General features: G+C 35.5%; 1 protein-coding gene across 2 annotated transcripts in view; it reads right to left on the bottom strand.

Moving 5' to 3' along the window:
- The window catches only part of Fzd3 (frizzled class receptor 3), a 62,882-nt gene extending 38,207 nt beyond the window's left edge, over positions 1-24,675 (bottom strand). Inside the window, exons 1-3 of one of the 2 annotated variants that reach the window (XM_033765516.1) lie at positions 24,158-24,675; positions 12,924-13,120; positions 5,017-6,034 (exon numbers count right to left, since the gene is read on the bottom strand). In XM_033765516.1, the coding sequence (XP_033621407.1) occupies positions 5,017-6,034; positions 12,924-13,120; positions 24,158-24,346 (1,404 nt within the window). In that variant the 5' untranslated portion in view covers positions 24,347-24,675. Of the gene's footprint in view, positions 1-5,016; positions 6,035-12,923; positions 13,121-24,157 lie in introns of those variants that run through there. The other variant, XM_010623108.2, reaches the window with a different exon arrangement.

Raw genomic sequence — 24,675 nt, 5'->3', positions numbered from 1 at the left:
GGGGGAGGAGGAGGAGGAGGAGGAAGAAGGAGGAAGAAAGAAGACAGAAGAAGAAGAAGAAGAAGAAAAAGGCCAGAGATTCTCCATCTTGAGTAAAAAGTTCTCAAGAAAAAATACTATTAGAGAAACTGAAATAAAAATTTAAAACCTAGTCATCTAGTCCATCTTCCACAACCTCTTTTGTGCCTTTACTTCAAAGATACTAGCACAGACTTTTACAGATGTCCCAACCCTCTGAAAGAACAGACAGATCTTATATAAAATATAAGAATTGCAAAGCCAACACGAGAGGAATATCCTTATTCGCAGACAATGACAGAGTACCTAAGAGAATCTACACATAATTACAACTAATAAAGAGTTCGGAAGGGCTGTTTAAAGATCAATATACTAAATCCACTGGTGGCATTCTTGTACACTAGCAATAACCAATTTAAAATGCAATAGAGATAAGATCACACTCACAATTATAACAAAAACTATAAGGTATCTAGGAACAAATGAATGAATAAAAACATAAAAAGATATTAAAACTTAGTATTGCAAAGGTGGCAGTTTCCCCCAAATTCATTTATAAATCAAAACATTTCAATCAAAATCCTGATAGTAAGGGCTGGGGATTTAGCTCAGTGGTTTGGTGGCCTGCCTTGCAAGGGCAAAGACCTGACTTCAATCCCCGGTACCAAAAAAAAAAAAAAAAAAAAAATCCTGATAATATTTTTCACAGGAAATTGATTCTAAAGTTCATATAGAAGAGCAAAGTATCAAGAAGAGTAACTAAAATAGTTTTGAAGTTTTGAAGAACACAAGGTACAGGAAATATACAATTGACACATGGTTGAACAAATGGACCAATGAAACCAAGAGCTTAAAAATCAAACTGGTACCTCACAGAGGTTGTATTACAACTGACAAGTAATAGTGCAAAAAGAACACTGCTTACTTATATGGGAAAATGAAATTATGTTCTTTATGACAGACAAAAACACTTCCAAGGATTACAAATATGAATCAAAAAGCAAATAAAAACTGCTAGAAAAAATATGGCAGATGACGTTTATGATTTTAGAGGTATGAAAGAGTTCTTAAAACAGAAGAAAGCACAAAGTTAAATATAAGTGAGAGATCAAGGAAGATATCTCCAATACAAACAACTGACAAATACTAAGAATATGTCAACAGTGACAGCAAAGAGCAAACAACAGAGCAATGGGCAAAGCTGACACACAGGCGAGTCACAGAAGAGAAACCCAAAGGGCCAATAAACACATGAAGACACATCCGTCTTATTACTGAGAAGCGTGCACTGCTAAAACACTGATACCATTTCAACAGGAGGCAGAAACTTAAAAATCTGAGAATATTGGGAAGGGATTTAGCTCAGTGGTTCCGCCACCTGCCTCACAAGCACAAGGGCCCGAGTTCAATCCCCGGTACCAATAAAATAAAATAAAAATCTGAGAGTACTAAGGGGAGAAAAGGGAAATTCATACTCTGGTGTGAATATATATTAAATTACTACTTCAGTTGAAGATGCTTACATCTTACATTGCAATAATTCCACTTACAATAATGTGCAATAATTCCACTTCTGGTAAACAACTCATGGAAACATATGCAAGGAAGACAAGTGTTATCAGACTAGTCACTGAAAAATAGTAGAAAAATTAGAAACCATATATCCACTGATAAAAAAATGAGTGAATAAAATGCAGTACTTTTACACAACATAATTCTCCAGCTAAAATGAACAAATTAGCAGTACAGAGATCAACATATGTAATCTCAAAAACAGTTAAAAAAGCAAGATACAGAATGACCCCATTTACATGCATTTTAAAAATGTGCAACACTGCAAGTTTTAAGGACACATAAATATTCAGTAACAGTATGAAATATGTGGGAGAATGATAAATACCATATTTATGAGACAGGTACTTCTGAGAATAGAGATGGAGGGGAAGAGGAATATGGAAGGGAATGAAGGAAGCATCAGCTGAATCTTCTACACCAGATACAGAAAGCTGCAGATGTATCTGACACAACTTTAAAGACTTAGGATAGTTAGGGTGTGAGCACATGGGTATTTGTTATTTTCTGTACTTCTATATATTTGAAATATAACTAACTTCCTTAAAATGAAACACATTTTAAAAATGAACTAGAGCTGTAGTATTAACATCAATACATCTCAAAAACAAAATGTTAAATGGAAATAAAGTATCTGTAAATAGGGAAGGGAGAAGGGGTGAAGAGAGGGCAGGGATAAGGGGGAAAAATGAGAACCAAGACTTGTCATGTAAAGGTACAAGATCCCAATGATGAATGTAACTGTACTGTATACCTAAAAAGTACCAATAAACTCAATGAGAAAAAAACAAAACAAAAGACAAACAAAAAAACTCCAAAATGTTAAGTTAAAAAATCAGTTTGAAGAAACACACATACAGCATGATACCATTTATATGCTATGTACAGCAGTTGTTAGGGCAGTCACGGTGGTACATGCCTGCAATCCCAATTACTAGGGAGGCTGAGGAAGGCAGATTACAAGTTTGGGCCAGCCTGGGTAACCTGGTGAGACCTTGTCTAAAAAAAAGGTATTTTTTTAAATAGCTACATACATACTGGTATATAGACTAAATTTGTATGCATTTTTTCCTTTTTTAGGCAGTATTGGGGATCAAATCTAGGGCCTCATGCATGCTAGGCATTCAGCCACTAAACTACATCCAGCCCTTTCATGAAATTTTGTGACAGGGTCTTGCTAATTTGCTCAGGCTTTCCTTGAATTTATGATCTTCCTGCCTAAGACTCCTGAGCAGCTGGGAGTAGAAGTGTGTGTCAACACAGTGAGCTGTATTATGATTTCTTTTAAAAGTCCAAACCAAATACTCCATTTGCTAAAGCTTGGTACTGGATGGTTTTTAAAAATTATAGTAAGATATTATATACATATAAGTAACAGTAACAATAACACAAGAAAAAGAATAGTGCTAATATTTGAACACATTATATAGCAGGCACACTTCTAAACTTTCACATATATTTAATCCTAAAAATAATCCCAAGAGGCAGGTTCTATTATGATTCTTAATTTATAGATGAAGAACAGAAAAGAAAGGTCAAGTTGACCCAAGGTTATAAAGCTAGTAGATGATAAAAGATACGAAGCTATGATCCTTGCTTCAGAGTTTACAGCACAGTATCTGTGTTATTAAATCACTCCTTCTTTTATGTATGTTGAAATATTTTATGAAAACGCTTTTAACCTATGGCTATAAGGAAAAACAATACACACATACTTCTGTATAGCTCAAACTGGTTCTTAAAGATGCTAAAAGAATTCTCAGAATGTTTTGAAAGGAGCAACATTACATTAATTTATTATTTGAGGTTTGATAATTTTACAGATTTCACATTCAAATATTTCTTTAATATTCTTAATTTAATATGTATTTCTAGATAACCTATATGGGGGATGATTTGACATAATTCAATCATCTTTCCTTCAGTCAAGACAAAATTCAATTACTTACCTTTAGGTCTGAAACTCATTAAGAGTTTTTAGTAAGCAAAGTGGTAAGAAAGTAATAGTATTTCAAATATTCATTTTTCTGGTCTCTTAATTTTGAGTTCGCTTATCTTTAAAAAATATTAAATAAAAACATCATTTGTACAGTATTCTTTATACCACAAAGCAAAGAGAAAACTGGCATTCTCAGTCACTGAGTATGAGCAGTGACCATGTCTTAACTGCATAGTCCATGTACTAAGGTTACCATTTCTTTAAAATAGCTCTTCTCAATCTATAAAACCATATCACTGCTATAACTTACTAACCTAAAGAATATGCATTCAAAAATTTAAAAGAAGTTCTTGTTTGTAAAGAGTTTACATACAGTCTAGTAGGGAAAAACACAAGTGAAAAAAAGTTATCTATAATATGCAAATATTTTATTAAATTAAGAGGTATTAGAGAAACATAAGGGTTAGGGGAGATGGAAAGGTAGTTGGTGCACTTTCAGAATAGGAAACTTGGAGCATGATGAACCGGAGAAATCTAGTTAGAATACTCTGTGAAGAAACATGTTTTAAAAGGAAGAGGGTAATTGGTTCCACCACCTGCCTTGCAAGTGCAAGGACCCCAGTTCAATTCCTGGTACCAAAAAAAAAAAAAAAAAGGAAGAGGGTAATTGGTTCCCCCCCCTGCCTTGCAAGTGAAAGGCCCCCAGTTCAATTCCTGGTACCAAAAAAAAAAAAAAAAAGGAAGAGGGTAAGAGCTAGAGGCACAGGTTCTAGAAAAGGACTTAAGATAGGAGAGAGACATACATAACATCAATTCCTCTACGCTATTTTTCTCAACAATACTCCTCTCCTAAGACTAAATCCCAGCTGGTCTTTTACTAAGCATAAGCAAGCCACTTAACATTTCTAAGCTTCAAAAGAGATGAATGTTTAAGGACTATAATCAGAAAGAAAATCCAAATAAATGATCTGTAAAGTTCTTTCCAGAACTAAAATTCTATGATTCTTTGACCACCAGAGGCTCTGAATTCTTTAAAATTAAAAGTACATCACAAAAATTCATATATGCAAACAGGAAAACCCAAGACTGTAAGAGTTTGCATAACTACATTATATTATTTTTGTAAAACTGTTCAAAATTAATTCCTACGTGACCATCAGTAAAATTTCTACTAAAGACCATTCCTTTTTTCATCAATATTGGTACAGTATTTCTCCTTACAAACCTGGATTTGAAAGAATCAATAAAGAACTGTTTTGTTTTATGATAATGAAAACAATTTTTAAAAGCAAAGCTTAGACATGTAAATCATTTAAAATGAAGGGATCTGTAGAAATATGTATAGTACAGACTTGCTATATTTGCTGTCTTTGCCTTAAAATCTTAATGTACAAGTTGAAGGTTTATGAAGAGCTTTTAAATGAACAGCTACTAATATGCCTTTTCACTATCACACATTGTGAAATTTATAACAAGGTTTCCCTTACCTGATATGGACATGGAATGTGATATTCTCTGCAGCGTTCTTGTATCCACGTTGTTTCCCAGATGCCACGGTACGCTTGCTCATAAAAATAGCATCCAATTACAACCAAGAGTGGTACGAGATATAGAATGCTGAAAACACCAATCCGGATCATAAACTTCACTAATTTATCTTGATTTTCTTTTTCTAATGGAATCTCAATTCGAACTCGGTTTAGGGATATAATGCCGGCTAAGAGGAGAGAAACCCCAACTACCACATACAGGCAGAGAGGGGCAAGAACAAAATATCTCAATGCATCAACATCGTAGAGGCCAACAAAACACACGCCACTAATATTGTCACCTTCAATTTTATTCATCGCTAAAAGGATGATAGTCAGAGTTCCAGGAATGCCCCATGCACTGGCGTGAAATAGCAATGCTTTCTTCTCAATAGCTTCACTACCCCACTTTGGCACAGCTGCTAAAAACCACGTGATGGTAAGAATCACCCACCATACACTGCCAGCCATCGTGAAAAAATAGAGTACCATAAAAAGCATGGTGCAGGCTTTATTATGAGATCCTTGTGTCACGGTAGAAGCCTTATACTGTGCAGGGCTAGAGGCATTGCAGGCTACTCGGTCCTCAAGCAAAAACCCAATGAAGAAAATTAACGATACCATCATGTAGCAGACTGCATAAAATATAATAGGCCTTTCGGGATAACGGAATCTTGTGACATCAATCAAAAAAGTTAAAAAAGTAAACAATGTAGCAGAGAGGCAAATGATTGAAATCAATCCTATGAAATAGCGAGCAAATGATAGTTCTTCTCTCCTAAAGTACATATTTGGACAAGGAGGTGAACAATCACGCACGTGCAAAAAAGAATAACCAAGATCAGGATCAATTTTCAATTCTCGAGGACACCAAAAACCATAGTCCCTCTGTACTGCCACTGGGGCTCCTTCAGTTGGATCTCCAACTAAATTCAGATCCACAAGTCGAGGATATGGCTCATCACAATCTGGAAACCTTAAAAAACAAAAAAAAGAAGATGAGAACCATTTTTACTTACAGGGAAATCTGCCACCTAACAATCTGGATTTTGAAATTTAACACTCACAACCTTGTTTATTTCTAAGTTTTTGGAGGGCAATTGCATAAGCAGAAATAAAGTGGAGATGCCTTGTTTGTGGGCCATACAGTGATATTTCAAATAGCTAGCTAAAACATGACATGGTTTTAAACTTAATTTTGTTTTGCCTTTAAAATCATCACTCTTTATTAAAAGAGTCAAACATAGTCATCAATTATGAATAGTATATATATGGCATTTATTTAGCATACAGTTTTAGAGTATGATTTTGACATATTAAAAATGGATACAATTATCTAACCATGGAACAGCAGCTAAAAGTTTAAACATAAGAATTAAAAATCTTCCCTAAATGTTCAAGGTGCTGTGAGTTACATTAGCATTAACTATCCTTACAAGTGGCTCAGCTTTTAGACATCATTTCACATTCACTCTCTGCTTAGCCCATTGACTAATTAAAGGACTTGAAAGGTCTTTAATGTCACTTAGTTCTTTTTTGCCATCCCTGGTTCCTCTCCAGCCCACTGTAATCTTTAATAGCTATTTTCAGGGCTGGGGATTTAGCTCAGTGGCACAGCGCCTGCCTTGCAAGCACAAGGTTCTGAGTTCGATCCCTGGTACCGCAAAAACAAAACAAAACAAACAAAAATAGTAACTTTTAAACTTTGAAATACATAAGAAAAATCTGAGGATATTTAAAAAATCCAAATTGTTAGTACCCAACACCACAGATCATACTTCAGAATACTCGTGGTTGGGACTCAGAAATCTGTATTGTAGGCTTGTGAGTCTGATTTATTTCAATTAACATTACATTTTCAAACTGCATCCATTTGCCTATGAATGCCTTGTTTATCTTTCTCTTGTATGAGAGACTTAAAAAATATAAAAATGTATACAATGTTAATATATAGAGACAGAAGGGAGGAGAGAACACAAGCAAAAATAGAAGATAGATAAACGGAGGAGGGAGAAGCTCAAATAACTGCCTAAATTATCCAATCTGTTTCAAAAAAATATATATATATACATATATATATATATTTTGGTACTGGGGATTGAACTCAGGTCCTTGCGCTTGCGATGCAGGCAGCAGAACACCCTGGCCCAATAATAGATGCTTTTTTCTTTTTCTTTTTTTTTTTTTTGGTACCGGGGATCAAACTTGGGCCCTTGTGCTTGCAAGGCAGACAGTGGAACCACTGAGCCAAATCACTGGCCCTTGTTTCAAAAATATTTTAAAATAAATGCTAATTTGTTTCATTTCTCCTTTCTTCTGTTGTTTCTTCTTTGTAAGAGAGAATCTTTATTGTCAATGACTTGTACTCTGAGTAACATTTTGGCCACTGTTTTGAGATCATGACACATAGTATATTAAACATTGTTATTCTCTATTTTGTTATTAAATTTTGTTTTACTTTTTCACAGAAGAGTGTTTTTGTATTTTATTAATATCTACTTGTATTACATTAAAATAAAAAATTAAAAAATCTGCATTAACAAGCTTCCAAAGGTGAATGATCCAGACTTCAGAAGATGTAACAGCCTGAAGATAAAGAAAAAAGCGTTTTGTTGCAGACAAATTTATATGATTAAGGGCACTATTCTCATGAATTCCCTTCAATTTTCTTGCCAATATTAGTTTTTAAGACTTTAGACTCCCATTAGCTATTTATTATTTTACATGAATCAGATAGCTTCCCAGAAACTATCATAGATGTTGTTTGCCAAATACATGCATAACATTAGCTGATCAATATCTTCAAATCTTTTTATTTTGTAATATAAACCACTTTTTTCACAGGACTTGGAATTATAAGGCCAAACTATCTAAGTTTACTGCCTTCAAATATTTATTGGAATCACATAGTGTCCCAGGGCTAACAATAAAAAGCTGAAAGCAAATAATCACGGAGTTCTTATCTTTTAGCCCAGAAAGAAACAAACTTATAAATGTAACACAAAATATAGCCCTGTGATGCATAAGGCAGTCACAATCTATATAAGACAAACAATGATAAAGAAAATAATTAATGTATTAGGGAAAGCTGTTGTGAAAGACTTCACAGAATGAGTCTCGGAATCAGTACTTCACAGGGTTAGTACCGTATACGCCAATCAATATTCTAAGAAGCAAATGAAATCAGTCACAGTGCATTTTACATTACTGGGCCATGAAGTGTGCATGAGATCTAACAGGAGATGAGGTTGGAGATATGCATGTTGCAAAAATATGTGTGCGTGTGAACCACTAATGTAAAATTAAGCCACACAAAATAACGCTATATACTTCCTGTGGGTGTGGTTGTGTATACAACCAACAACTCAACATATATATACATGGATATCTAAGGCACTCAATCTTTCACCATTTCATAAACCAAACACTTCACTTCCACACCAGTTTCCCCACCTACATAAGCGGGAATATTCATTTTTCCATTTGTTTTGGGATCATCCTTGAAGCCCTTGGTCTCTCATCTACATCTACAATCTATGCCAATAATTCTTTTGTTTTTCAAAACAGAAGTAATACAATTTTAATTTCAATTTTTGAAAGTACAAAAATTGAAAGAATACTAAGTACGACTTCAAACAAGTCATTGTCTTCTATAATAATCAATGTAAGCTATATAAAGACTTATAGAGTAAAACAGAAACAAAATAAAAACTGTACATTTTCCCTACCTGCAAGCAAAAGATGGGAAATCCTGTCGTGAATTAGAAAAATAAAAAATGCTCTTAAAGCTTCTGCATTCCACTCTCCAGCCACACTGTCCACAGTTACACATGTGCTTCTGTACTCAAAGGACACACGTGTGCACACACACTCTGCCAGATTCTTGTCAGTCTACTTTGCAATTGTTATTTGTTTGGATCCCGGCTGATGGCACTGCTGGTAAGTAGTGGGGAAACTGGTGGAGACTAGGAGTTGAAGGCCTAAATGGAGGAAGTACTCCATTAGCTCATTAGCTGCAGGCTTCTGAAGGGTGTATTTTGTCTCTGACTGCTCCTCTCTCTATCTGCCTCCTGTCCACTACAAAGTAAGCTACTCTGCTCCACATATGCTCTCCTCCCTCCCCGAGTTCTATCTCAGCACAGGCCCAAACACAATGATGCCAAGCGGCCATGGACTGAAACCTCTGAAACGATGAGCCAAAACAGGACCTTTCTCCCCTTTTTAAGGGTATTTTGTCACAATAACACAGCAATATTCAGAATCTGACCACTTATTTTTCCCACTGCTCTGCCTTGTCCAAGCCACCAACACCTCTTCCCTAAACTTCTGGGAGTGGAGTGGGATGGCTTCGATTCATCTCCAACCCCACCTAACAGCCACAGCGAACCTTTCTGCTTTGTGTTCTATTGTTGCTGTGCTGGGAATTGAACCCAGGACCTCCTCATACACGCTAGGCAAGAGCTGTACCACTGAGCCGCACCTGCAGCCTCACAGTGGACCTTTAAGACATGCCACTCCTGAATTCATGATCGAGCCTCTTTTGCTCAAAATTCTCTCCTGGCTTCCCATCTCATTCAGGAGCAAATCTAAATTCCCTTACAGAGCTTTACAGATCTCCTGCCCCAGTACTAGCTCTTATTTTCTTCCATTCTCTCTCACTCACTCAGTTTCAGCCTGTTTGGTCTTCTGCTGTTCTGTGAACTTGTTAAGTACACTGTACTTCCAGCTTCAGAGCCTCTTCTCTTGCTGCTCTGTTTCTTTCCTCTGCCTGGACTGTTCTTCCCCAGATATCTGTTATTTGTTCCCTCACTCCATTCAGGTGCCTGGTTAAGATCCTATTATTAAAAAGTCCTTCCACGTGACTCTATAGAAAATGGTTCCTCTGCTCCTCTCTACTGTATCCCATCATCCGACTCTACTCTCTTATTAGAATTCATGACTACCAGACATTACCTATTTACTCATTACCTTTCTCCACTTACCACCATCACTAGAATTTTAGCTCCATTAGACCAGGGACTTCAACATCTAAAATAGCATCTGCCACACCAAAGACATTTCTTTTGTTGAACTAATAAATGCTAAATGAATATAATATTCATATAATCCTTACCCAGGTAATCAAAAAGGTATCTAGAAACAGTGTGAAGACAGACTTGAGCTGAGTGAATTTAAATAGCAGCAGAGAGATCAGATGAAATACACACTTTTTAAAGTAAGTAAAAATAGCCAGGGATTTAACTCAGTAGTACCATCACCTGCCTTGCAAACACAAGGTCTGGAGTTCAATCCCTGGTACAAAAAAAAAAAAGAATAAAATATAAAAATAAAACTAGATTAAGGCCTTTTGCTACAAATGACACAGATATGAAAGTAGTTAGATTAAAGCAAAATAATTTATGGGGCTGGGGATTTAGCTCAGTGGTGATGCAACAGAATTTATAACTGATTGGATTCTGGGGTTGAGGTTAACGAAAAAAATAGAATATGGTTTCCAAGGAATAAAAAAAAGAACAAAACAAAAAAATCAATTTTGGACATATTGAAACTGAGGTATCTGACATAAATATAGGCTAAGATTTCCAAAGGCTGATGGATATTCGGGTTTAGAGCTTAGCAGGGGATAAATAAACTACAGATTTAGGTTTAGGAGTCATTGGTATATAAACAAGAGTTAGAATCCATGAGATGAGACTCCAGGGAAAGCTGGGCAACAAAGAAAACAGGAATTGAACTCTGAGAAGAGTGATTAGGGACAGAAACAGGAAGAAGTTCCAAGAAGAAAATTGAGGACTGGCCTGAGACAGCAGGTCATACACTATGGTCTAAGTGATTTTCAGCAAAGGAAATAAAAGTGAGAGAGGTCTAAAGTAAGTGATGCAGAGCTGGCACAAGGACTGAGTAATGAACACAAATTTTTCTGACCAAGATGAGCACTTACAAGTAACAAAATTGCTATGGTTTGAGAAACATTAATTATATAGCATAATTAACTTGTAAGAAATTGGCTAGATCAGTCATTTGGAGGTCTGAAAAAGTACAGTGGAAATACTAATGAGCTGAAATAACTAACAAGAGTTATTTTAAGGGTCAGACCAGAAACTTTAAGCTAAATAATGAGACTGAAGATACCCTTAAAATTGCTACAGTCTCAATGTCTCCCCTAAATGTGTATGTTGAAATTTAATCCCCACTGTTGCAGTATTAATAGGTGGGGTCTTTGGGGAAGTCCTTAAGTCATGAAAGCAAAACCCTCATGGATTAATGCCCTTGTAACTCGGAAGAGGCTTTTCTGTAGAGGCTTCAGAGACAGATTTCACTCCTCTTGCTCTCCTGTCCTTCTGTCCTGTGAGGAGACAGCAGTTCTCCATCAGCAACTGCCAGATCACAAGCAAAATTGCTTTGAAAATTAACACTGTTTGCAACAAAAACCTTGGAGCAACCTAAATGACCATCAGTAGAAGACAGCTAAATCATGATGTTAATATAATTACTTAAATGATATTAAGTTTTAATTAGCAATTAAAAGGAATAAACCAGATCTAGAGATATATACACAGACACATATAAAACAGAAATATAAACAAATCTTATGTTATAGGTAGAGAGGTAGATACAAGGTGTGGTCCAAAACTACAGTGAGTTTAAATTTTTAAAAGTTTTATTTTATGACATTAAAAGACACATGGCCTTTAATGCCCTTGCTTCAAATATACTTATCATTCTTGTAAACTTCTGAAGCAGTTTTGGAAGTTCTTTTTCATGTCTTTAGCTGTTGTTGTCCAAAATGGATTCAAAATATTTACTTTGTGTGGTTATTTCAACTTTGGGAAAGAGCCAGAAGTTGAAGAGAGCCAGGTCTGGTGAATAAGGTGGATGAGAATACAGCATAATGTTTTCACAAACTGCCTTTCCACTGGTTGGCACTTGGCAACTCGGCTCACTGTAATTTTGATCATACTGTGTAAAGACACAAAAGAGGACTTCCAGGACTGTTCAGAAAGTGGCAAGAACAATGGGACAAATGTATCTGAAGCAAGAGGAAATATTTTGATAATCCACATTTAGGATAAATGGCAATGTGTCTTTGGTTTTTTTTAATGTGCCTTTTACTATTATTTTTAAAAGATAAACTATCACTGTATATTTTGATCATACTTCATGTATGTAGTAAGTATAAAACTAAACACAGAAATTATTACAAAAAATTCATCATAATGACTACCTGACCTCTGGGGGGTTAAAAAAGGGATGAGACCAAGCTGCGGGACGCCAGCAAAGAACCTGCAATTGCACCTACAGTGTTTATTTCTTAAAACAAAATCTGAGGCAAACATTGCAAAATGTTAAGGTTGAATAAAGCTAGGTAATTACAGACACATAGATATTCAACTTAGTATTCTTTAAGGTAGTGTATTATCATGACTAACAATATTCACTTATACACCACCATAAAAATGTCTAGTAAATCCTCAAACCTTAAGAAATGCTTAGTCTAAATGTCAGATGTGATGTGAAAAGTGTCTGATAGTTGCTGGATTGGGTGCATTTATACATGACACAAAAAACACTGACAGACTGCCTTGGTCAGTAACGTATCTAAATCAAAGGTATTTAAGCCACCACAATGATATGGCAAGGAATATTTTCTTCTCTATATTTGCTAATTTTCCATGAGTGACATTACTTTTATAATCAGAAAATATGTTTTAAAGAGAGAAAAATTAATTGAATGTCTTAATTATATAAATCTTTAAAAAGTTTATTTTTGAAAAAATATATATTTAAAAATAGATGAAAATGCAAGTGTTTTCAAACATACTGTAGCATTAGAAATGACCCATGAAAATGTACGATTACCATACCTACTGCATTCCATATCTTCAGGCCAAGGAACACCAAACATTTCCATCAGCTTTGAACACTCACTATAGGCCCGCTGACACAGCCTACGACAAGGAAGTGTGACACGTCCATATTCCATACAAATAGGAGCATAGAGTGCACAAAGAAATGGCCGGAAATCTCGAGAACAATCCAGATTCACCATAGGGTGGAAGGGCTAGAGAAATAAAATTGAATAATTAGATAAAAAGATGAATATAAATTAAAGCTTGTGTAATACTTCAACTTACATTTTTCCATCTTAAAAAACCTCTAATGGGCATTAAAAATTTCTAAAGAAGAATGTGATAGTTACTCTTGACTGTCACTTAACTAGATTTAGAAACAGCTAGGTAATTAGTCAACACAATTCTATGTGCCTCTGTGAAGGTGTGTCCAGAGAAGACCAGCATGTGGGACAGCATACTGAGCAAGAGATCGAATAAAAGCAAAAGGAACAAGTCTACAAATGCATGTTCTTCTCTCTGCCTCCTGGCTGCCATGAAGTGAACAGCTTTCCTCTGCTATACCCTTCCGTCATGTTTCTGCCTTGCCACAAGCCTAAAAATATTACAGCCAGCTGACCACAGACTAAAACTCCTCAAATCATGAGCCAAAGTAAATCTTTGCTCTTTGAAGTTGTTATTCTCAGGGATTCTGTCACAATGACAGAGGCTAATGCAGAAGTTTTTGTTTGTTTTATAAAAATAAAACCCTCTTAGCTGGGCATGGTGGCCCGCACCTGTGGAGGCTGAGGCAGGAGGATCTCTGTGAGTTCAAGACCAGCCTGGGCTACATAGTGAGTGCCAGGTCAGTCTCAACTACATAGTGAGACCCTGTCTCAAAAAACAAACAAACAAATAAATAAAACCCTCAGTTTACCCCTGAAGATTCCAATCTAGTTATGTCCAAAGTATATTCTAGAATCTATATGAATATCTGAAACACAACAGGTGATTTTAATAAGGAAGCAGGGCTGAGGACAACAACATTCATTTTATATAGGGGTGTTTTAAAAAACCCACACAATATATATTTTTCTTTTATATATTTCAACTTTCATATTTTCTTCAATTAACATGTACCAAGCAGAAAGCAAATAAGCAGTAAAAGGAGAAAAGGAAAGGAAGAAGATCAGTAGTAACAGTAGTTATTTGAAGGGTTGAAGTTGAGGAATAGTCATCTGTTTAAAAAATTACTTTTTTTACACTTTAAAAAACCCTTTAAGCAGTTCTTTAAACTGAAAATGAAATCACAGGCTGTAAACAATAACTTGGTATTAAGGGAACAAAGAGAAAACAGTAGCCCCCAAAACAAAACCATACTACAATAACCACTATAACCATAAGGAGGTCAAACCGCCCAAGAAGTATACTGGGTTTTTTATTACTTTGACCCCCCCACTTGTTTATATAACAGTTTGAGTCATCACAAATTCTGAATTGGTTACAGATATTCTTACCACACCTTTCTTTTGAGTAGAAAATTTATTTCTACACTGAGTGTAATATTTTCCAAAGGCCTCCAATACACAATGCTTTCAAAAATCAAGAGCAAGTTGAAGAAAGTGATGTCAGATAAGTCAATTGTAAAATACCTGATAATATAATACACTATTTGTGACTATCAAACAGCCATCCTCATGTTAAAATAGTAACCAGACCTTCATCTGTGAGCCCCATCATAAATTATAAACAATGTGAATGACTACTTTGAGCTGCTTCTTCCAAACCAAAAGCTACAAGTTTATGTTTCTACAGCTTACTAGCTCTAAGTACTCTGCTGGAATCTATCTCAGCTAACAATTTCTGATACTTCTGGACAGTCACTGTTTAAAGTGCCTTCAAGGTATTTTCTCATTTCAATCCCCACAAGCTAAGTACGATTTTAATAAATCTGATTTTATAATACATGTGAAGATAATAGGGCACAGAAAGCTAAGTAGTAACTTGTCTAACATGACACAGCTAGTAGTGGACCCAGGACTCAGTTAAACCTTCTTACACTTTAATAATTTGTTCTGCTGAGCCAGGGATTTAGCTCAGTGGCACCACGACTGCCTCACAAGTGCAAGGTCCTGAGTTTGATCCCTGGTACCAAAAAAAAAAAGTATGAATAAATAAATAAATTGTTCGAACCTTTACTTTCCTCTTCTGGAAAATGGTCTTAACACTTAAGTAAAAAGGCATAATTAACATACAGAATACAATTAATAAACAAACAAATGAAATTAAAAGTGAATTAATAGACATGTAACAGGCCTATTTGGTTGGCATGAGGAACACTGCTAAATTCCCCAATTTCATCTGTTAAACAAGAAAGTCAGTAGAATGATGCTTCTGAAAATCCAAAAGAGGGGCAGAAATATTACAAAATCACAATGCTGGGTTAAAAAAAAAGCTTGGTTAAAGAAACTAGACACACAAAAAGTAGATACTGTATGATTCCTTCTATATAAAACTCTAGAAAATGAAAGCTAATGAAAAATAGAAAGCAGATCGGTGGTTGCAATGGGGCAGGAACTAAAGAAGAAATGGACTGCAAAGGGACACATGGAGGCTTTAGGGTATGGAAATGTCCTCTGCTTTCTCTCTGGTGATGGTGTCACAGGGTCTGTGAAAACACTGGGAAGTAAGCACTTTAAATGAGTGTTTACTGTACACATTACACCTCAATAAGCTACTACACAAAACAAAGTATTTACACTTTTAAAATAAGCAAACTGCCTTAATTTTAACCTTAACAATTTTAAACCTCAGCAAAATCAAAATAACGTAGCCTGAATATTTAAAAGTTGAAAACAAATATATAACAACAGGAATATTACTAAAGCTCTATGCAGTAGAAAGAAGAAACTTTAGGTGACTGAATTTTTAAAGATTCTTATTATTTTCCTAAGCAGTAGTAATTTTGTCTATTCAAGCAAGACAAGGGTATGGAAAGTTTACAAACTGGTAAGTAACTTTCTAAAATTAAATTTCTAGTTTCTACAACAAAGGTGCACCACATGGAACCTTAGATTCTTTATTCAAATTCAAATTAACCAAGCCTTTGCACTCCCATTCTTTTTTCAATTTTCTATTCCTGTTACCATAGGAACCTGCTTGCTGACAAGCCTTCAAGCATAGCAACAGCCCAAGCTTGGCAAGGGGTGTGAAAAGGGGATAGAGTCAAAGGCCAAAATTTGACTCATGAGAATCAGGATTCCAACCTTTGTCACTCTACAAAGGGGCTGGTAACCACAGAAACTGTACCCAATGGGTTTGGGAATACTACAACTAAGTTCACTACACATGAAATCAAATGTATAATAGGCATGAAAATTCAAAGATGGTATTCACAGCTATTTCAGATTTAAATTAGAATAAGCAACTATTCCAAAACAACTTTTTAGAATAATTTTAAGTGAGTAAAAAGAAGAGCTTTAAAAATAAAACTTTCTGTAACAATAAAGTTTCTATGGAGAAAAGATCCAAAACTTTCCAGAATCATTTCATAACTAGGTCCACAAAAATACCTTTAATCCTATAGCTTACCTTTTTTTTTTTTGGTACTAGGGCTTGAACTCAGGACCTTACACTTGCAAGGCAGGGGTATTTCTTTTTTAAATCTTAATTTTAAAAAATGTTGCATGACAGTATATTAAACAAATATTTTCCGATAGTCTTTCAGTAGATTGATTTGAAGTAATTAAATAGATCACAGAACTAATGTAAGTCAAAGTGGAATTCCCAGACAGCCCATAAATTTGACTTTTCAGAAATAAATTTTTAATATTTCCAATATAATGGACAGTTCTGAATTATGGCATGCCTCAAAATATAAAACTTTACAAAGCAAATTCCAATTATATTTAATAATTTAATTTGAAGCAAGTATCTTAAAGGTATTCTAAAATGATGTCACACAAGATCAATTAAAATTTTCAAAAGCTACTATTTCCCCCTAAAACCAGAAATGACTAATGCAATTAATTTTCTACTACTTGTGTGTACATTTTCGATTCAGAAAAGTTTTAATTCTAACTGGTTTATGCTAGTCATAAAATAGGTTTTTGCAGCCATTTCAAGGCTAGGGATACAGGTGAGTACTAGCACACTTGCCTAGAACACATAAGGCCCTAGGCTAAATCCCCGGCATGACAAAATTAGCGAAGGGAGGAAGCAAGGAAGGAAGGTAGGAAGGGAGGGTAGGAGGGAGGGAAAAGGAAGGGGAAGGGTGGAAGGAAAAGCAAGCAAGCAAAAGACAATATGGAAAACATATTTGCTGGATAACACATGTATTCTAGAGATAATACCAAGAATTCTAACAAAAGAAATTTCATCTTCTAAAAGGCTTGTTCAAAGCCGGGCATGGCAGTATATGGCTATAATCCCAGCATTCAGGAGGCTGAGGCAGGAAGAGTTCAAAGCAAGCCTGGGATATATAGCGAGACTCTCAATCCAAAGCTTGTTCAAAAGTGATAATAATTATCATGATGTGGGATATCTTATTCTCTTCTCTTAAAAAACAAACAAACAAACAAACAAACAAGGGATCAGACCTTCAAGGCCCACTCAACTATCAATAGAAGCCCTTCCTGATGGCCTCCATGCGCAATCCTTTCTGTGAAAGCACTTTATGCCTTCTGGGTGCCGCTCACCAAGTTCTTCTTTACACTGTGATCATTCAATGCAGACATATTCAGCATTTAATACATACTGAATCTTAAGCTGGGCATGGGGGAAAAGCTACTCAAAAGGCTAAAGAAAGAGAACTGTGAGTTCCAGGTCAGCATGGCTCATTAAAAAAACAAAACAACAAAACACGAAATCTAGGCTCTGCCCTGGGGCCTGGACAAAAAGGGGCAGCTGATATTTAAAAAAATAAAGTTTCTTTACTAATTTTGGTATTTTTACAGCACGATGTGTGGGCTGGGTGTAGCTCGTAGCAGAGCCCATGCAATAACGTGTGAGGCCTCGCGTTTCCCCCCAGTACTGGGGGAGCGGGTGTTAAGGAGTGTGCAAACATTAAACAAAGAACACAGCAAACATAAACTGCTAATTTAGGAACAGCAACTGTTGGCCCTAGTGAAAATCCTACCCGATTACTTACTCTGCATGAGCATTTGTATTTTTTTTCAAAAATCCAAGGATACCGTGCATTATGTTTTGTGACTATCCCTCCCCTTTTTAAATTAACAATGGATAAAGCACAAAAGAATTTCAACAAGCAAGACAGAGTATTAAGAAAGAACACAAAAAAACTAGAGATGGAAATGCTGTAGTATTGCTTTATTCCACAGAATAAATATACCACTTATAAATGCAACAGTGTTGAAAGCTTCACGTCACTTGGCACAAAGAAAAAGAAACAGTAACATACTAAAGATCACAGGCATGTGGAACAACCTTGGTATTACGATTACTACCACCATCTCCAAAAAACTATTTACAACCCCAAGACACTAAGAGCTTAGGTATTGCAGAATAACCAAAATCATGACCACAGATCATGAACACTGCAGTCTCTGAGGGATTCAAGTTAAATTCAAACAATTACTTAGCATTTACTATGTGTGAGCTTCTGTCTTAAGAAACAGGCATACAAAGATGAATAAGGACAAGCTCTTTTCCCAAGGAAGTAAGGATAAAAAAGTAATAATATATAATGTTATCTGAAATAGCAATAATATATATGCTAAAACAGAGGTACACATAAAACACACTGGCAAGTATGGAGGAGAGTCACCAATTTGGGGCATTGCTGATTTCAAAAGGAAATAATACTCACCCAGGCCTTGAAAACTAGATAAAATATCACCAAAAGGGATCCTGGAAGAGCTGTTCAGGGAACGACAGTATTGGCAAAGGCCTTATAAGTTCAAGGAATGCTAACAAGTTCTGTGCAACTGTTATGAATAGCTTCTAAAGAGTAAGAGAGTCAGGAAAAGCAGGAGGAGCATATTTGCAAATATCTTCATTATCTGTCATTTGGATTTGATCCTCTCAGCAAGGGTTGGCACTGATATTTTAAAAAGTAGTATTCACATGTTTCATTTGATTCTTATGACCAATTCCATTCTAATAATGGCAAGAAGAGCTGGAACTCTGTCACTGTCACACAGTTGATAAGCAGCAAAACTCAAGGATTTGAACTGTTCTGTTTCCAAATGTTATACTCTTACTATCAAGAAAATGAATCCTCATGTAGCAATAATTTTGAAGGAATCTGTCTCCATAAGTCAATGATGGAGATCACTGGTTTCAAACAAACACACAACAAAAAAAAAACCCCAACATATTCTATAGATAACAATGTAAATAAACAGGTACACTCACACTTTGCTAGTGAGAACACAAAATGGTACAACTCCTATTGAGAGATTTGACAATTTACAGCAAAGCAACACGTACAGCTGAGCATCTAGGAATCTATCCCAAAAATACACTAGCAAAAGTTTGAAAACACACATACAACAGTATTTGTAATAGCTAAGAGGAGAAAAATCCCAAATATCTATTAATAAAAAATGAATGAATAAACACTGTATATCCAACAATGTGAAAATATGAAGATAACTTCATATCCATTGGGATAGCTGCTATAAGAAAAGACAAACAATAAAAAGGAAGAAGGAGGAAGGAAGGGAGAAGAAAATAGGAAGTGATAGTGAGAATACAGAGAAATGGAATCCTTCTACATTACTGGTGGGAATGTAAAATGGTAAAGCCACTTTGGAAAGAGTGTGTCAGGTCCTGAAAACAGTAAACACCGTTTGTGAGAGTGCTTGCCTAGCACGCATGAGGCCCTGGCTCTGATCTCTAGCACTGCAAAAAAGCTGAACAACAGCAGCAACAACAAAAACCAAGCAAACAAACAAAAAGCCCCCAAAACACTAAACATAGAATTACTGTATGATCTAGCAATTTAACTTCTGGGTATGTAGTATATTCAAAAGAAACAAAAGTAGAGACTCAGACAAATTGTACATCCAGGTTTATAGCCATACCATTCAGAGTAGCCAACAGGAAGGAAGAAACCAAGTGGTCACTGAGGGATACACAGATAAAACAAAATGTGATCTTTATATATAATGGAATAATTACTCAGTCTTACAAGGGAGGGAAATTCCTTCACATGGTACAACATGGATGAAGTCTGAAGACATGCTAAGAGAAATCAGGCAATCACAAAAAGGACAAACACTGTTAAGACGCTGAATATATAGTCACTAGAGGACTCAAATTCATAGGCACAGAAAATAAAATAGTTGCCAAGGCCTTGGAAGGGGATAGTTGCTGTTTCATGGATACAGAATTTTAATTTTGGAAGGTCCTGGAGATGAAATTGTAAATTTCATGTTATGTATGTCTCACTAAATTTTTAAAAAATTAATGCAGAATATCTATAAATGCTGCTATGGAATATCCAAGACATATTGTTAAGTTAAAAAGTAAGGTAAAGAAAAAACCCCACACCATATCATAATGGGAAACCATATTAAAAACAAGGTGAATCTATGGAAGTTAGGTGTGGCAGCACACAACTGTAATCCCAGCACTGTGGAAGGCTGAGGCAGGAGCACTGCAAGTTCAAGTCCAGCTTGGGCAATTCAGTGATTAACCTAGCAAGGCTCTGTGTCAAAATAAAAATAAATAAAAAGGACTGGGAATATAGTCAGTGTGAAGACCCTGGATTAAGTCCCCAGTAATGAATAAAAGATAAACAAAATCTATGTAGTTAGAGATTATATAAACATTTTAAAAATTTATAATAGAAATTATTTATAATGAAAATATAAACAAAAAATTATAAATGGCTTTAGGGGAAAGGACTGGTAGAAATGTCTTTCAAATACAATCCCTGGTAAGATGTATTCTTTAGGAGAAAAAGAAGCATAAAGAAATCATAAACAGCTCTCAGTAATCATATTGTTAGTAATAATATTGCTCTTCTTATTTTGAAACTATATAATGCATACGTATGATAAAGGTTTAGTATAAGGAAAGAGAAAAATTACAAGTTCAATGATGTTAAGTAAAAACCTTGCATATTATAAACTCACATTGGGCTTTCTCTTTTTTAAAGAAAAGTATTTCCTGGCTTTATCATGAAAAGGCCTATAAATGACTAACCTAGGATCAATGGACTCAGCATCCAACCAATGATCTCTAAGTATTTCTAGTTGGAGACATTAACAACTCAAGGTATGAGGTGGGATTTATGACATAAGCCTAAATGGTATTAGAAAATAAGGGAACTTTTGAAGATCACTAGGGTGGTAGCAAACACTAAAGAGTCACCTGTGGAGGCTTCCACTACAAAGATGGACCACCTTGAGTCTCAGTAGGAATAACAATGGTGAAAGATTAAAAATACAACAAATAGGGCTGGGGATCTAGCTCAGTGGTTCTGCAGCCTGCCTCACAAGTGCAAGGTCCCGAGTTTGATCCCTGGTACAAAAAAGAAAAAATTAAATATCCAAATCTGATCCTTCTTCCCCCCGACCTTTTTTTTTGCAGTTATCAGGGACTGAACTCAGGACCTTGTGCTTGTGAGGCAGGCACATTGCCACTAAGCTACATCCTCTGCCCGATCCTTCTTTGATTCATAAACTTAATAACTGGGTTTCCTGGGGCCAGGGATTTAGCTCAGCGGTTTGGTGGCCTGCCTTGCAAGTGCAAAGACCTGAGTTCAATCCCCAGTACCAAAAACAACAACAACAACAAAAACAAAACAAAACAAAACTGGGTTTCCATACTGTGTAAAACTTGTTATAAGGCAGCAAAGCGCTATCTGATGTGAAAAAAAAAAAAAAAATTAGTACAGTTCCTAACAATACTTAAAAGAAATTCACTGGTCACCTGTGATGTTTGGTAATCAACTCATTATTCCACAAACTACTAAAGAGGAATGCACAGGTATCTTTCTCATCTTTGTTTTCTCCCTGTCGCCCATCCCTCCTACTTCCCCTTCTCATATTATTTCTCCTCCTCCATTTTTTTTTAAGGCTGTGCTGGCTTAATTTTTAAATTTTGAGACAGGGTCTTGCTAAATTGCTCAGGTTAGGCTTGAACTTTCAATCCTCCTGCCTCAAGAATGCACCGCCATGCCCAGCTACTCTTCCTATCTTTCTTAGTAACTATGAGTGAAACTCACTCAATAGTTAATAAAGAAATTCTATGAAGCATTTTAGCAGAGAAATGATGAATGATAGTTTATTACCTTCTTTCAAACTCCTAATAAAACTATTGATCTTGGAAATGATCAGTGGCTGCTAACATTACTAAAAGAATGACAACTAGATATTATGTGGTTCCCAGTGGAAATAGATCACACAACCTATGAAATATTTTTTCAAAAATTAAAAAAAAACAAACCTGAATCTAATCAAGCCTCTATGCTACCTGTTAACAGAAAATAAAGGAGACTGAGGACCATGGTAAAACACCACCACTGGGATACAATCAGGAAAATACAGACTATGGGAACTATAGAACAAATATTACAAGAACAAACAGAAAGGGAAAGAAAAGGAAATCTAAAAAAAGTTAAAAGAAATTTAAGGAACTTAAAATAGCATATGGACCTTGATCTGAAAAAGCCAATGCAAAAAAAGCTATGAAATACTGAAGAGTAATTTGAATTTCACTGGATACTGGTGATAATGAGAAAGTGACTATGGTACTTTTTATATATTTTCAGAGATTATTCTTTTGATAAAATTTCAATAGTAAAGAGTTTCTTAAAAAACTAAAGTCACAGAGCCAGGGATTTAGTGCAGTGGTACTGTCAACCTTCCTCGCAAGGGCAAAGTTCTAAGTTCAATCCCTAGTAAAAAAACAAAAAACAAAACAAAACAAAACAAAACACTAAAATTTGAGTTTAGGTAACTGGGAGGCTGAAGACTGGTTCAAACATACTTTACTCTTATTTTTATTTATTTATTTATTTTTGGTTTTTTGAGACAGGGTCTCACTATGTAGTTGAGACTGACCTGGAACTCACACTATGTAGCCCAGGCTGGTCTTGAACTCACAGTGATCCTCCTGCCTCAACCTCCTGAGTGCTGGGATTACAGGTGTGCGCCACCACGCCTGACCAACATACTTTATTCTTAATGCACAATAAAAGACATCGAAGACAGTGGCTATCAGAGACTGGGAAAGGCGGGGGCTAAAGGAGACAGAGAGAAGATGATTACTGGCTAGAGGGATGAAGTTGGATGGAAGGAATAACTTCTAATGTTCTGTGTAGCACAATAGAACGACCGGTTGACAACAATTAAATATTTCAAAATTGCTAGCAGAGAACATTGTGAATGTTTCCAACACAAAGAAATGAAAATTGTCCAAGGTTACAAATACACCAATTACACTGATCTGATTACACACTGTACATATGTACTGTATTGAAATCTCACTGCACTCCATAAATATGTATAACTATCACATGTCAACTAAAAATTATATGTGTGTGTGTGTGTGTGTGTGTGTGTGTGTGTGTGTTTTAAAATAAAAAGATACCACGGATGTTCAGGTCTGCTCTGTGTTCCTACTAGGATCTATCCTGCTGCTAGTTTCCTATGCTCCCATTAGTAGAAAACCTTCAAAAATAAATCTTTAATGAGAACGACAAAGGAAAACAGGAAATAGAGACAAATACAAAACTTTGCAGGAGTTTTTCCTGTGATCATACAAAGGCCCAGTTTTTTTAAAAAAGGAGACAAGCAATCAACAGCCCTGAGATTAAAGATTGCTCTTCTACATAATAACTAAAAATAAAGTGAAAGGCAACAAAGTATAATGCTCTGTATTCACACAGGACTTCAACTTTTTAAAGTTCTTTAATATAAGTGTCACTTATCTCTATGAGCTTAACAATAACCCTGTGAATATAATAAAATTTGGAGAAATCCTCTTTAAAAATTCAAGTAACTTGTTTTTAAAAATCACATTATATGCAATACTTAATGACTAAAACTGCTCAGTTATCATATTCTGCTCTTTTATCTAAAGTTTATTAGCCAAACAACAATGTAATTACATAACTAGGATAATTTAGAATTTCTGAATGGCATTTTTCACCCATATTCTAGATTGTTCAATCTCTTAAAATACGAATCAAGATACATAAAATTTTTAATGTTCAGGATATAAGTGAAAACAGCATATTGACAGGGCAATGTTAAGTCATTTTTTTAAGATAGATCAAAGGATAGATTAGGTCTTACCTCCATTGCTAATGCTGCTGTCTGTTGGTCATAATGATTCAGAAGATTAGGCATGAAGGTAGTATTATAAGGCAAATCTTGGCACATCCTCAAGGTAATGGGTTCACAAGAAAATAAACTGTGCCCACCTATATGCCCCACAAACACAGTCAAGAGCCAAAGATAGAAGACAATCCAACTTATAGCCATTCTTCTGGATCTGCTGAGATTTGGATGATCAGGCTTACTTAATATGTATGTTAGGTCAATATACACCTGCAGGTCTCGGCTTGAAACTACTTCAGTATTTCACTGTTAAGTTCTTCAAACAGTTAAATACTCTGTACCATCAGAGGTTTGTTAGCTTGGTCTCACAAAAGGCATCTGTTTTTGGTTTCACAATATGGAAAAATGACATCATCTTGTCTCTTCATTTTATTACACAGGGCACATTAGGCCAACTTATCAAGTTGATCAACCACATTCCCAAATCACAGATTCCATCTTAGGAGAACTATTTCTTCCTTTGATTGAAATAT

Source organism: Fukomys damarensis, unplaced genomic scaffold, assembly GCF_012274545.1.
Source record: "Fukomys damarensis isolate Sample0158 unplaced genomic scaffold, DMR_v1.0_HiC HiC_scaffold_18, whole genome shotgun sequence".
NCBI lineage: Eukaryota > Metazoa > Chordata > Mammalia > Rodentia > Bathyergidae > Fukomys > Fukomys damarensis.
The sequence above is the reverse complement of the archived record's forward strand: the minus strand, read 5'-3'. Positions and strand labels throughout refer to the sequence as shown.